General features: G+C 73.6%; 2 protein-coding genes across 3 annotated transcripts; one reads left to right on the top strand and one right to left on the bottom strand.

Moving 5' to 3' along the window:
- On the top strand, positions 1–7497 carry ILK (integrin linked kinase). 2 transcript variants are annotated; one of them, XM_064144102.1, is made up of 13 exons: positions 1–85; positions 1146–1243; positions 2507–2672; positions 3516–3611; positions 3711–3807; positions 4411–4494; positions 4626–4711; positions 5121–5230; positions 5746–5873; positions 6171–6292; positions 6364–6463; positions 6658–6788; positions 6960–7212. In XM_064144102.1, the coding sequence occupies exons 2-13, from the start codon at positions 1155–1157 to the stop codon at positions 7107–7109; spliced, it is 1359 nt and encodes a 452-aa protein (XP_064000172.1). In that variant the 5' UTR covers positions 1–85; positions 1146–1154; the 3' UTR covers positions 7110–7212. The 2 variants fall into 2 exon arrangements, with proteins under 2 accessions (XP_064000172.1, XP_064000171.1); XM_064144101.1 differs by lacking the exon at positions 5746–5873 and having other exon boundaries at positions 6960–7497.
- Positions 7498–7616: 119 nt separating this feature from the next.
- TAF10 (TATA-box binding protein associated factor 10) lies at positions 7617–10689 on the bottom strand. Its single transcript, XM_064144105.1, has 5 exons — positions 10479–10689; positions 9738–9886; positions 8628–8692; positions 8429–8543; positions 7617–7742 (listed from the first exon to the last, which is right to left on the bottom strand). Exons 1-5 carry the CDS (start codon positions 10672–10674, stop codon positions 7653–7655), a joined length of 615 nt encoding a protein of 204 aa, XP_064000175.1. The 5' UTR covers positions 10675–10689; the 3' UTR covers positions 7617–7652.
- Between the last annotated feature and the right edge of the window lie 100 nt (positions 10690–10789).

Below are 10789 nucleotides of genomic sequence, written 5' to 3'. Positions count from 1 at the left end.
CGCTGTGTGCGCTCGGCGCCCGGGGCGGAGCCCTTCGCTGTCCGCCGCCCGCCGCAGCCGCCGCCCTGCGCCCGCCACCGGAGCGGTGAGAGCGGCCGGCACCGGCACGGGGGCGGTGGGGGGGACGGGGCGGGCAGCTCTTGCACGGCCCCGGCCGCGATCGGGATGCCGTTAGGAGGGCTGGGGTCCGGGCTGGGCCCCGGCGCGGCAGGGCTAGAGCGGGGCCGGAGGCGGCCCGGGGCTGAGGACAGAAGAACCGGGCCCGGGGGAGTGGGCGGGGGGGGTGACCCGCGGCTGGGCACCGGGACGGCAAACGCAGCGGGGCCCTCACGTCGCGTCCCGGGGAGGGGAGCAGGACCGGCCTGGGGCCGCCCGGGGGGTTCGGGCTGGGCATAGAGAGCAATCGGTGCCCCCCGAGCGGTGCCCAGGCTGGGCGCAGGCTGCCCGTGGCGATGGGCAGAGCTCGGAGATGCGGTACCGAGGGGCACAGGCCGGGCGCAGGCTGCCCGTGGCGATGGGCAGAGCTCGGAGATGCGGTACCGAGGGGCACAGGCCGGGCGCAGGCTGCCCGTGGCGATGGGCAGAGCTCGGAGATGCGGTACCGAGGGGCACAGGCTGGGCGCAGGGCCGGGGGCAGAGGGGCGGCGATGACAGCGACGGCACGGAGGAGCCCTGGCGCTGAGCGCCCCCACCCTGGACTGCCCCGGGCAGGGGGACGTGAAGGGGCCCGGTCTGGGGGCAGTGCCCCCGGTGCCACCTTGCTCCCCGCCGCCGCCAGCTGCGGGCACGGGAAGGGACCAGGGGAGGGGTCCCAGCGGGGCGGGGGGGGAGCTTGGGAGGCTGGGGAGGGGTTTCGGTGCGCAGGGGGCGAGTTTGGGGGTCTCCGGAGGGGTCTCGGCGCCCAGCGGGGCCGAGTCTGGGCTCTGAGGACCAGGTCGTGCCAGGGGGCTGCGGGGAGGTCCTGCCCGGCGGCGCCGCCCCCCCGCTGCCACTGCCGGTGCCGCGGGCGCGGCTGTGCCCCGCGATAAGCGGGGGGTGCCGTAGCCGCTTCCTGCCGTGCCCGGCCCAGGGGGCACGAAGGCTGCCGCGGGAGGTGGCAGGGCTCCGCAGTGCCCTCACTACCCGCCCCTCGCCGCCCCCCGCAGCCCCCCGCCATGGACGACATCTTCACGCAGTGCCGGGAGGGCAACGCCGTGGCCGTGCGGCTCTGGCTGGACAACACCGAGAACGACCTCAACCAGGGGTGGGTGCGGGGCTGGGCGGCGGGGCTGGGGGTGCGGAGATGGAGCTGCGGGTCTGGGGGTGCGGAGATGGAGCTGCGGGTCTGGGGGTGCGGAGATGGAGCTGCGGGGCTGGGGGTGCGGGGCTGGGGCTGCGTGCTGGGGCTGAGGGGCTGGGGGTGCGGAGATGGAGCTGCGGGGCTGGGGGTGCGGGGCTGGAGCTGAGGGGCTGGGGGTGCGGGGCTGGAGCTGAGGGGCTGGGAGTGCGGAGATGGAGCTGCGGGGCTGGGAGTGCGGAGATGGAGCTGGGGGGCTGGGAGTGCGGAGATGGGGCTGCGGGGCTGGGGGTGCGGGGCTGGAGCTGGGGGGCTGGGGGTGCGGGGCTGGGGCTGCGGGGATGGGGCTGCGGGGATGGGGGTGCGGGGCTGGAGCTGAGGGGCTGGGGGTGCGGGGCTGGGGCTGCGGGGCTGGGGCTGAGGGGCTGCGGGTGCCGGCCCGGGGGTGCGGGTCCGGGGCTCTGGACGGCTTCCGTCGCGTCCGTGCCTGGCCGCGGCTGGGGCTCAGCTCCGCCCGGACGGAGGAAGTTTGAGCACCGCCCACGCACGGCGCGTCCGGGGGCACCGCCTCGGGCACCGGCTCCGGGGCCCTCCCGCGGCTCCGTTACTCCCCCACAGCTCCGTGCCCCCACCCTGGCTCCGGGTCCCCTCCTTGTCTCTCTCTGTCTCCGTGGCCGCCGCTGCCCACCCTGTGCCCGAGGTCCTGCCCAGGCCACGGCAGCAGTGCCCTGGGCATCAGCCCAGCCTTTGGCCCCGGCTCTCTGCCCGCCTGGGGGTCCAAGGCCAAAGGGGTGCCAGGGGTGTGCGGTGCCAGGGGTCTGCCACGCGTGGAGCTGGAGTGGAACGGGGACACGGTGCCCCCTGCCAGGCCCCAGGCTCCTTTTAAGGCTCGGTCTGGCCCTGGGCGCCTCCTCCTCCTCTCTCTCCTGCTCTTCCTCCTCCTCCCCCTGCTCGCCTCCCCCGCACTCGGCCTGGCCGCGGGCCGGTGCCGGGACCCGGCTGCTGCCGGCGCCCCTGGGCCGGGCCGGGCAGGAGGGCACAGGGACGGTGCCCCCCGGGGATGGGCGAGCAGGACCGCGGCTCGGTGCCCCCGTGGCTCAATGCCCCCCTTGGCTCAGTGGGTGCAGGAGGTGTGGTGGTGCCCCTGTGTGTGCGTGACAGTGCCCGCGGTGCCCCCAGGGGTGCATGGGTGCCCCTGTGTGTGCGTGACGGTGCCCGCGGTGCCCGCAGCGATGACCACGGCTTCAGCCCGCTGCACTGGGCGTGCCGCGAGGGCCGTGCCAGCCTGGTGGACATGCTGATCATGCGCGGTGCCCGCATCAACGTCCTGAACCGCGGCGACGACACCCCCCTGCACCTGGCAGCCAGCCACGGGCACCGCCACATCGTCCAGAAGGTACCCGCGGCGCAGCCCTGCCCCGCGCCGGGCGGGAGGCTGCCGGGGGCAGGACCGGGCAGGAGCCAGGGGGTGCCAGGCGGGCGAGGAGGGCAGCGGCAGCCTGGCACGGAGCGGCAGTGGTGTGGGCAGCAGCAGCAGGGCAGTGACTGCTCGCGGGCTGGGCACTGGGCAGGCCACAGCTGGCAGCCTGAGGGCAGAGTTAGGCACTGGGCAGGCCACAGTTGGCAGCCTGGAGGCAAGGCTGGGCTCCTGAGTGCCAGGAGGAGCTTGAGGGGCTGGGGCACGGCACAGAGGAGGGCACTGAAGTTGGGCAAGGGTCTGGAGCAGCAGGAGGAGGCTGTGGAGTGGTTGGGCAAGAGGAGATGGCCTCAGGCTGTGCCAGGGCGGGCTGAGGTTGTCCCCCAGGAGCAATTTGTGTCCTTTGAGGGTTGCCCAGGCCTGTGCCAGGCTGCCCAGGGGCAGTGGTGGAGTGCCTATGGCTGGAAACGGCCCTGAGGGTGCTGGGTGGATGGTGCCCAGGCAGTGCTGGCCCCTGCTGGCACTCCAAGGTCTCTCCCTGGTGCCCTCTCTGTGCCCACCCTGGGCGGCGCATTGCTGGCACCTGATGAGAGCTTCCTGTGCTCCCTGCTGGTGCTGCGGGCCGAGGCAGTGCCCGCGGCCATGCCCGGCTGAAGCCCTGTGCCCGGGCGAGGTGCAGGGTGCCCGGGGCCATGCCCAGCTGAAGCCCTGTGCCCAGGCAAGGTGCGAGGTGCCTGGGGCCGTGCCCGGCTGAAGCCCTGTGCCCGGGCGAGGTGCAGGATGCCTGGGGCCGTGCCCAGCTGATGCCCTGTGTCGTGCCAGCTGCTGCAGTTCAAGGCGGACATCAACGCGGTGAACGAGCACGGGAACAGTGCCCTGCACTATGCCTGCTTCTGGGGGCACCAGCAGGTGGCAGAGGTGAGGAGCGGCCCTGGGCACACTGCCAGCCCCGGGCCGGGGGTGGCACCAGGTGAACCCCGCCGGGCGCCAGCTCAGGGCCGGGTCGTGTGCCCGCAGGACCTGGTGGGCAGTGGTGCCCTGGTGAGCGTCGCCAACAAGTACGGAGAGACGCCCCTGGAGAAAGCCAAGCTGGCACTGCGCCAGCTGCTGCGAGGTGCCCGCCCCTGCCTGCCCCCCTGCAGAAAGCCAGGCTGGCGCTGCACCAGCTGCTGCGAGCCACCCCTGTGCCCTCTGCTGCCCCTCTGCCCACCCCCGTGCCCCTCTGCTCCTCCTCTGCCCACCCCCATGCCCCACTGCCACCCCTGTGCCCTCTGCCCCCCCTCTGCCCTTCTGCCCACCCCCGTGCCCCTCTGCTCCCCACCGTGCCCCTCTGCTCGTCCTCTGCCCACCCCCATGCCCCACTGCCATCCCTGTGCCCCTGTGCCCCTCTGCCCACCCCTGTGCCCCACTGCCATCCCTGTGCCCCTGTGCCCCTCTGCCCACCCCTATGCCCCACTGCCATCCCTGTGCCCCTCTGCCCCTCTGCCCACCCCCGTGCCCCACTGCCACCCCTGTGGCCCTCTGCTCCCCCTCTGCCCATCTTCCCACCCCCGTGCCCCACTGCCACCCCTGTGCCCCACCACCACCCCTGTGCCCCACCACCACTCCTGTGTCACACTGCCCACTCCTTCCCCTATGTGCCATTGCCCCTCTGTGCCCCCCCGTGCCCCGCTGCCCCCATTGTGCCCGCCGTGCCCAGTGCCCGGTGTGCCCGCAGAGCGCGCGGAGCAGCTGGGGCAGAGCCTGACCAAGATCCCCTACAAGGACACCTTCTGGAAGGGCACCACCCGCACGCGCCCACGTAAGGGCACAGCTGGCACCGGGCCTGGGCTGGAAACGGCCTCAAAGAGGGGGCCCGAGGAGGGCATGGCCTTGCCAGGAGGGCATCAGGGCCGGTTCTGTGGGCACCAGCTGCGTCTCCCCTGCCCCCAGGCAATGGCACCCTCAACAAGTTGGCTGGCATCGACTTCAAGCAGCTGAGCCTGAGCCAGAAGCTCAACGAGAATCAGTCAGGAGAGGTAGGGCTGGTGCCAGCTGGAGCAGATGGCAGCACCCATACTGCTGGTGCCATGTGTGGGTGCCACCTCCAGCTGGTGGGTTCCACACCCCTGTGGTGATGCCATGTGGTGGTGCCACCTGCCCCCCCCCGGACTCCGCAGCCACGCCCAGAGCTGTGCCAACAGGGCAGGGCTCAGGTCCAGCCCCACTGCGTCCTCACCACTGCTCCTCCTGTGGGTGCCACGGGCACAGAGCTTGTGCCCAGCTGTGCCCGGGGAGCACTCGGGGCCTGTGCCCTGTGGGTGCCCTTTGTGAGCCCTGACCCAGCTATGGAGGGGGCCCAGAGCTCATGCCCAGGCGTGCCCAGGGAGCACTCAGGGGGCACTGTGCCCGGTGGGTGCCCTTTGTGAGCCCTGCCCCCTGCCCCAGCTGTGGCGCGGGCGCTGGCAGGGCACCGAGGTTGCCATCAAGGTGCTGAAGGTGAGGGACTGGAGCACGAGGAAGAGCAGAGACTTCAGCGAGGAGTACCCCAGGCTGCGGTGAGGGCACACGGCCTGGCACCGCGGGGGCAAGCAGGAGGCCCTGGGAGGAGGAGGAGGGCAGGGAAGGGCAGGGAGGTGCCCTGGGAGGAGGAGGAGGGCAGGGAAGGGCAGGGAGGTGCCGTGGGAGGAGGAGGAGAGCAGGGAGGTGCCCTGGGAGGAGGAGGAGGGCAGGGTGGTGCCCTGGGAGGAGGAGGAGGGCAGGGAGGTGCCCTGGGAGGAGGAGGGCAGGGAAGGGCAGGGAGGTGCCCTGGGAGGAGGAGGAGGAGGAGGGGGACAGGGAGGTGCCCTGGGAGGAGGAGGGCAGGGAAGGGCAGGGAGGTGCCCTGGGAGGAGGAGGAGGAGGAGGGGGACAGGGAGGTGCCCTGGGAGGAGGAGGGCAGGGAAGGGCAGGGAGGTGCCCTGGGAGGAGGAGGAGGCTGTGCGAGGCTGCAGGGAGGCAGCAGCAGGGCAGGGGCCGCGGGGGGCAGCTGTGGGCAGCTGCCCGCGCTGAGGGCTGCCCTGCCCTGTGCCAGGATCTTCTCGCACCCCAACGTTCTGCCCGTGCTGGGTGCGTGCCAGGCGCCCCCCGCGCCGCACCCCATGGTGGTTTGCCACTGGATGCCCTTCGGCTCCCTCTACAACGTCCTGCACGAGGGCACCAGTGAGTCGGGGGCACCCCGCGGCGGGCACCAGTGGTGCCAGGGGGAGCCGGGAGGTGGCATCGGGAGCGGTCGGCGGCAGGGAGGCTGCTGGAGTCTGGCACGGGCTGCCCAGGGAGGGTCCGGAGTCTCTGCAGAGCTTCCACGGGCACGGTGCCCCCGGGGCGTGCTGCCGCGGGTGGGCTCCGGAGGTCCCCTCACCCCCGCAAGCCGATCCCGGGGGGGTCCCAGGTGGCCGTGGGGAGGTCTCCAGGCCCCACGGCCCCCGGGTGCCAGCCCCGGTGCCCTCCTGCCCGCAGACTTCGTGGTGGACCAGACGCAGGCGGTGAAGTTTGCGCTGGAGCTGGCACGGGGCATGGCATTCCTGCACACCCTGGAGCCTCTGGTGCCACGCCACCACCTCAACAGCCGCAGCGTCATGGTGGGCACCCCCGGCCCTGCCCGCGGCCCCGGCGGGCACAGGCCGCCCCTCACCCCCACCTCTGTGCCCAGATCGACGAGGACCTGACGGCGCGGATCAGCATGGCCGATGCCAAGTTCTCCTTCCAGTGCCCGGGCAGGATGTATGCCCCCGCCTGGGTGGCGCCCGAGGGTGAGTGCTGCCCCTCCCGTGTCTGCCGTGCCCGCTGTGCCCGCTGGGGCAGCCGTGCCCGCTGGGGGGCCGTGCCCGCTGAGGGGCCGTGCCCGCTGGGGCGGCCGTGCCCGCTGGGGGGCCGTGCCCGCTGGGGCGGCCGTGCCCGCTGGGGGGCCGTGCCCGCTGAGGGGCCGTGCCCGCCGTGCCCGCAGCGCTGCAGCGCCGCCCGGAGGAGATCAACCGGCGCTCTGCCGACATGTGGAGCTTCGCCCTGCTGCTCTGGGAGCTGGTCACGCGCGAGGTGCCCTTCGCAGACCTCTCCAACATGGAGATTGGCATGAAGGTGGGCACGGGGGCGCATGGAGCCCGCTCTGCCCCGGCTCTGCCCTGCTGGCGGCCCCCGGGTCAGGCCCCAGCTCCCGGCCTGGCTGAGCCCCGGCCCAGAGCGGCAGGAGGGGCACTCGGCCCAGGCGGTGCCAGCCGCGGGGCCCATCCCGAGCCGTGCCCTCTGCAGGTGGCCCTGGAGGGGCTGCGCCCAACCATCCCCCCTGGCATCTCGCCACACATCTGCAAGCTGATGAGGATCTGCATGAACGAGGACCCTGCCAAGCGCCCCAAGTTCGACATGATCGTGCCCATCCTCGAGAAGATGCAGGACAAGTAGGGCACTGCCAGCCCTGCCCCTCCCCCGCCCCCCCCACAAGTGCCTTCTCCATGCCCCCGGGAGCAGCCTGCCCTTCCCCCCGGGCACACGGTACAGACACACCGCGGGCACGGGCACCCTGCCAGGTCGTGGGCACACGGTGGCACCGTGGGCATACGGCCGGGCCAGGGGCATGCTGCAGGAGCACAGCTCGGGCAGCTCCTGTGCCCTCCTGGCAGCCACAGGCAGAGGCCAGCAGGGCTGTGGCACCCTCCTGCCCCACTGCCACCCCCTCCCCACAGCGGGCAGTGCCCAGGGTGCCAGCTCCGGCGGGCAGTGCCCCTGCCCGGCAGCTTGCCCAGCACCAGCTCAGCTTTGCACTGCACTGCAATAAACACCTCTGACCCCAGAGCTGCTGCGGCTGGCACGGCGCAGGGCAGCAAGGGCGGTGCCCGCCGCAGGGCTGGGCAGCAGAGCAGGCAGGGCACAGCTCCCGCCGCGGGGGGGCCGCTGGGGCACAGACAGGCGTGGGCCGCAGGGAGGCGTTTATTGGCACGGTGCCCCTCAGGTGAAGTAGTGAGGCTTCTTCACGTTGATGCCATACTCCGCCAGCGCCGGCGCCAGGTCCTCCATGGTCAGCGTGTACTTCTTGTCCTGCGGGCACCAGCAGGGGCATCAGCAGAGGGCACCCTGCAGCAGCGCCCGGCTGCCCTCGGCTAGGCTGGGGACAGGACGTGGGCAGCACTGGCACCAGAGATGCCACCCCCCTCAGGCCCTGGCCCACAGAAGGCAAAGCAGAGCCCTCCCTGCTGGCCCCTGCCCTGGCACGGGCACTGCTGGGCTCCCCTGAGGGGGTCTGCGGCTCTGGGCATGCTCCAGACCCACCTGGGCCTGCTCCCGTGGGGCCTGCTCCAGGTGCCCCTGCCCAGGGCAGTGCAGCCCCCGAGGGGCGCAGAGGGCAGGCAGCTGGGTGGTGCCCGGGACCAGGCCCAGGGGCACTAAATGGAAGCCAGGAGGTGCCAGCAGGAGAAGGTCCCTTGGGGTGAGGGTGCTGGAGCCTGGCACAGGCTGCCCAGAGGCTGTGGAGCCTCCTCCTCTGCAGAGCTTCCACCCCTCTGGGCATGATGCCCCTGAGCAAGCTGCCGTGGGTGCCCTGCTGGAGCCGGGTGGGCTTGGCACGGGTGGGCTCCAAAGGGCCCTTCCCACCCTGGCATGTGGTGGCAATGCCAGGGCCAGCTGCAGCTCCTCACATCCCCCTGGAGCCACCCACCCAGGCCCAGGCAGTGCCCCTGGGAGGAGGCCAAGCTGCCCCTGCCCGCCACAGCTGGCACAGCTGGCACCTTGCTCTTGCCGCGGGAGCTGCCCGAGGCGGTGCCCTTCATCTTGCAGTGCTGCAGGGCATCGTTGGCGATGTCGGAGATGAACTTTTGTGCTGCCAGGGAGATCAGTCGGATGCTGGGGAGCAGAGGGCACCTGCTGGGCACGGCTCCGCCTGCTGCCCGCCCCGGCCGCGCCCCCGCGGGTGCCCAACCCACTCACATCCGCGGGTCCGAGGCCTCGAAGCCTGCCCGGTTCAGGTAGTAGCCGGTGACGGCGTCCGGGATCTGCGGGGCAGCAGCTGCGGCAGGCGGCCGGCAGGGGGCAGCGGTGGCTGGCATGGCTGGCACCCAGCCTGGCACTGCCCCCGGAGCACTGACCCCCAGGGCAGGGACAGGGACCCCAGGGCAGGGGCAGGGACAGGACCCCAGGGCAGGGGCAGGGACAGGACCCCAGGGCAGGGACAGGGACCCAGGGCAGGGACAGGGACAGGACCCCAGGGCAGGGGCAGGGACCCAGGGCAGGGACAGGGACCCAGAGCAGGGACAGGGACCCCAGGGCAGGGACAGGACCCCAGGGCAGGGACAGGGACCCCAGGGCAGGGACAGGGACCCCAGGGCAGGGACAGGGACCCAGAGCAGGGACAGGGACCCAGAGCAGGGACAGGGACCCCAGGGCAGGGACAGGGACCCAGAGCAGGGACAGGGACCCCAGGGCAGGGACAGGACCCCAGGGCAGGGACAGGGACCCCAGGGCAGGGACAGGACCCCAGAGCAGGGACAGGGACCCAGGGCAGGGACAGGGACCCAGAGCAGGGACAGGGACCCCAGGGCAGGGACAGGACCCCAGGGCAGGGACAGGACCCCAGGGCAGGGACAGGACCCCAGGGCAGGGACAGGGACCCCAGGGCAGGGACAGGGACCCAGAGCAGGGACAGGGACCCCAGGGCAGGGACAGGACCCCAGGGCAGGGACAGGGACCCCAGGGCAGGGACAGGACCCCAGAGCAGGGACAGGGACCCAGAGCAGGGACAGGACCCCAGGGCAGGGACAGGACCCCAGGGCAGGGACAGGGACCCAGAGCAGGGACAGGACCCCAGGGCAGGGACAGGGACCCCAGGGCAGGGACAGGACCCCAGAGCAGGGACAGGGACCCAGAGCAGGGACAGGGACCCAGGGCAGGGACAGGGACCCAGAGCAGGGACAGGGACCCCAGGACAGGGACAGGGACCCAGAGCAGGGACAGGGACCCAGAGCAGGGACAGGGACCCCAGGGCAGGGACAGGGACCCAGGGCAGGACCCGGGGCCACTGCCCGGTGCCGGTACCGGTACCGTGGGGGTGTAGTCCTCCAGCTGCAGCAGGAAGTCCACGAGCGGCGTGGAGGACACCACCGGCTTCACGTCGCCGTTGGCCGCGCTGGGCACGTAGACGCCGTTGGACATGGCCCCCTCGGGGGGCGCCGCCGCCGCCGACACTGGCACTGCGGGCACCGGCGCTCAGCAGCCGCCCCTCGGGAGCGAGCCGAGCCTCCGGACCCCACCGACCCCCCGCAGGCCGCGGTCGTGCTGCGCCCCCACCTCCCACCGCCTCTTCAGACCCCCGCGGGACCAGGACTCACCGTGGGACAGGAGCCCCCAGACCCCGGGACCCCGAGCGTCCCCCAGCCCCTCCATCCCCGCTCCCCCGGGCCGGTCCCGTTCCCCAGCCCCTCCATCCCCGCTCCTCCGGGCCGGTCCCGTCCCCCAGCCCCTCCATCCCCGCTCCTCCGGGCCGGTCCCGTCCCCCAGCCCCTCCATCCCCGCTCCCCCGGGCCGGTCCCGTTCCCCAGCCCCTCCATCCCCGCTCCCCCGGGCCGGTCCCGTTCCCCAGCCCCTCCATCCCCGCTCCCCCGGGCCGGTCCCGTTCCCCAGCCCCCCTTTCCCGTCCCCCAAGCCCAGGGCCCACCCTCCCTTTCCCGCCCCCCGCAGCTCGGCCTCGCTCTCCGGTCCCCGGTCCCCGGCCACCACGGACCCTCCCCCGTGCGCGGCTCCCCGCCGGTACTCCGGCCCCGTCCCTTCCCCCGCCGCGCTCACCGGGTCCCCTCCCGCCGGCCGCTCCGCCCTCTGCTCCCCGCGCCACAGCGCCCACGGCGCCCGGGGCGGCCCCGGTGGCAGCAGTGCCGAGGGCGGCGGGGCCTGGCTTGCTGTCGGCGGCCGCGGCGGGGGCGGGCGGCGCGGGGGCGCCCGGAGGGGCCGCGGGAGCGGGATCGGCCTCGGCGCTGCCGCTCATGGCCCAGCCCGCCTGCTCCGCGCCTGCGCACGCCGCGCCGCGCCATTGGCTGCGCCGCTCGGCCCGCTGCACCCCATTGGCTGCGCCGCTCCCCTGCACCCGCCCCCGCGGTCCG

This window comes from Pogoniulus pusillus, chromosome 6, assembly GCF_015220805.1.
Source record: "Pogoniulus pusillus isolate bPogPus1 chromosome 6, bPogPus1.pri, whole genome shotgun sequence".
NCBI classification, from domain to species: Eukaryota; Metazoa; Chordata; class Aves; order Piciformes; family Lybiidae; genus Pogoniulus; species Pogoniulus pusillus.
Note: the sequence above shows the minus strand (reverse complement) of the source record. Positions and strands in the feature narration are given on the sequence as shown.

What these genes read in the sequence shown, in the direction of transcription:
- TAF10 (XM_064144105.1), bottom strand. Translation starts at nt 10,674, where the DNA reads ATGAGCGGCAGCGCCGAGGCCGATCCCGCTCCCGCGGCCCCTCCGGGC. An exon ending in GGCCGGCGGGAGGGGACCCG is followed by an intron (nt 9,887 to 10,478) that starts GTGAGCGCGGCG and finishes CGGTGCCCGCAG; the next exon opens with TGCCAGTGTCGGCGGCGGCG. An exon ending in TGGAGGACTACACCCCCACG is followed by an intron (nt 8,693 to 9,737) that starts GTACCGGTACCG and finishes GCTGCCCCGCAG; the next exon opens with ATCCCGGACGCCGTCACCGG.
- ILK (XM_064144101.1), top strand. Translation starts at nt 1,155, where the DNA reads ATGGACGACATCTTCACGCAGTGCCGGGAGGGCAACGCCGTGGCCGTG. An exon ending in ACTGCGCCAGCTGCTGCGAG is followed by an intron (nt 3,808 to 4,410) that starts GTGCCCGCCCCT and finishes GTGTGCCCGCAG; the next exon opens with AGCGCGCGGAGCAGCTGGGG. An exon ending in CACCACCCGCACGCGCCCAC is followed by an intron (nt 4,495 to 4,625) that starts GTAAGGGCACAG and finishes CCCTGCCCCCAG; the next exon opens with GCAATGGCACCCTCAACAAG.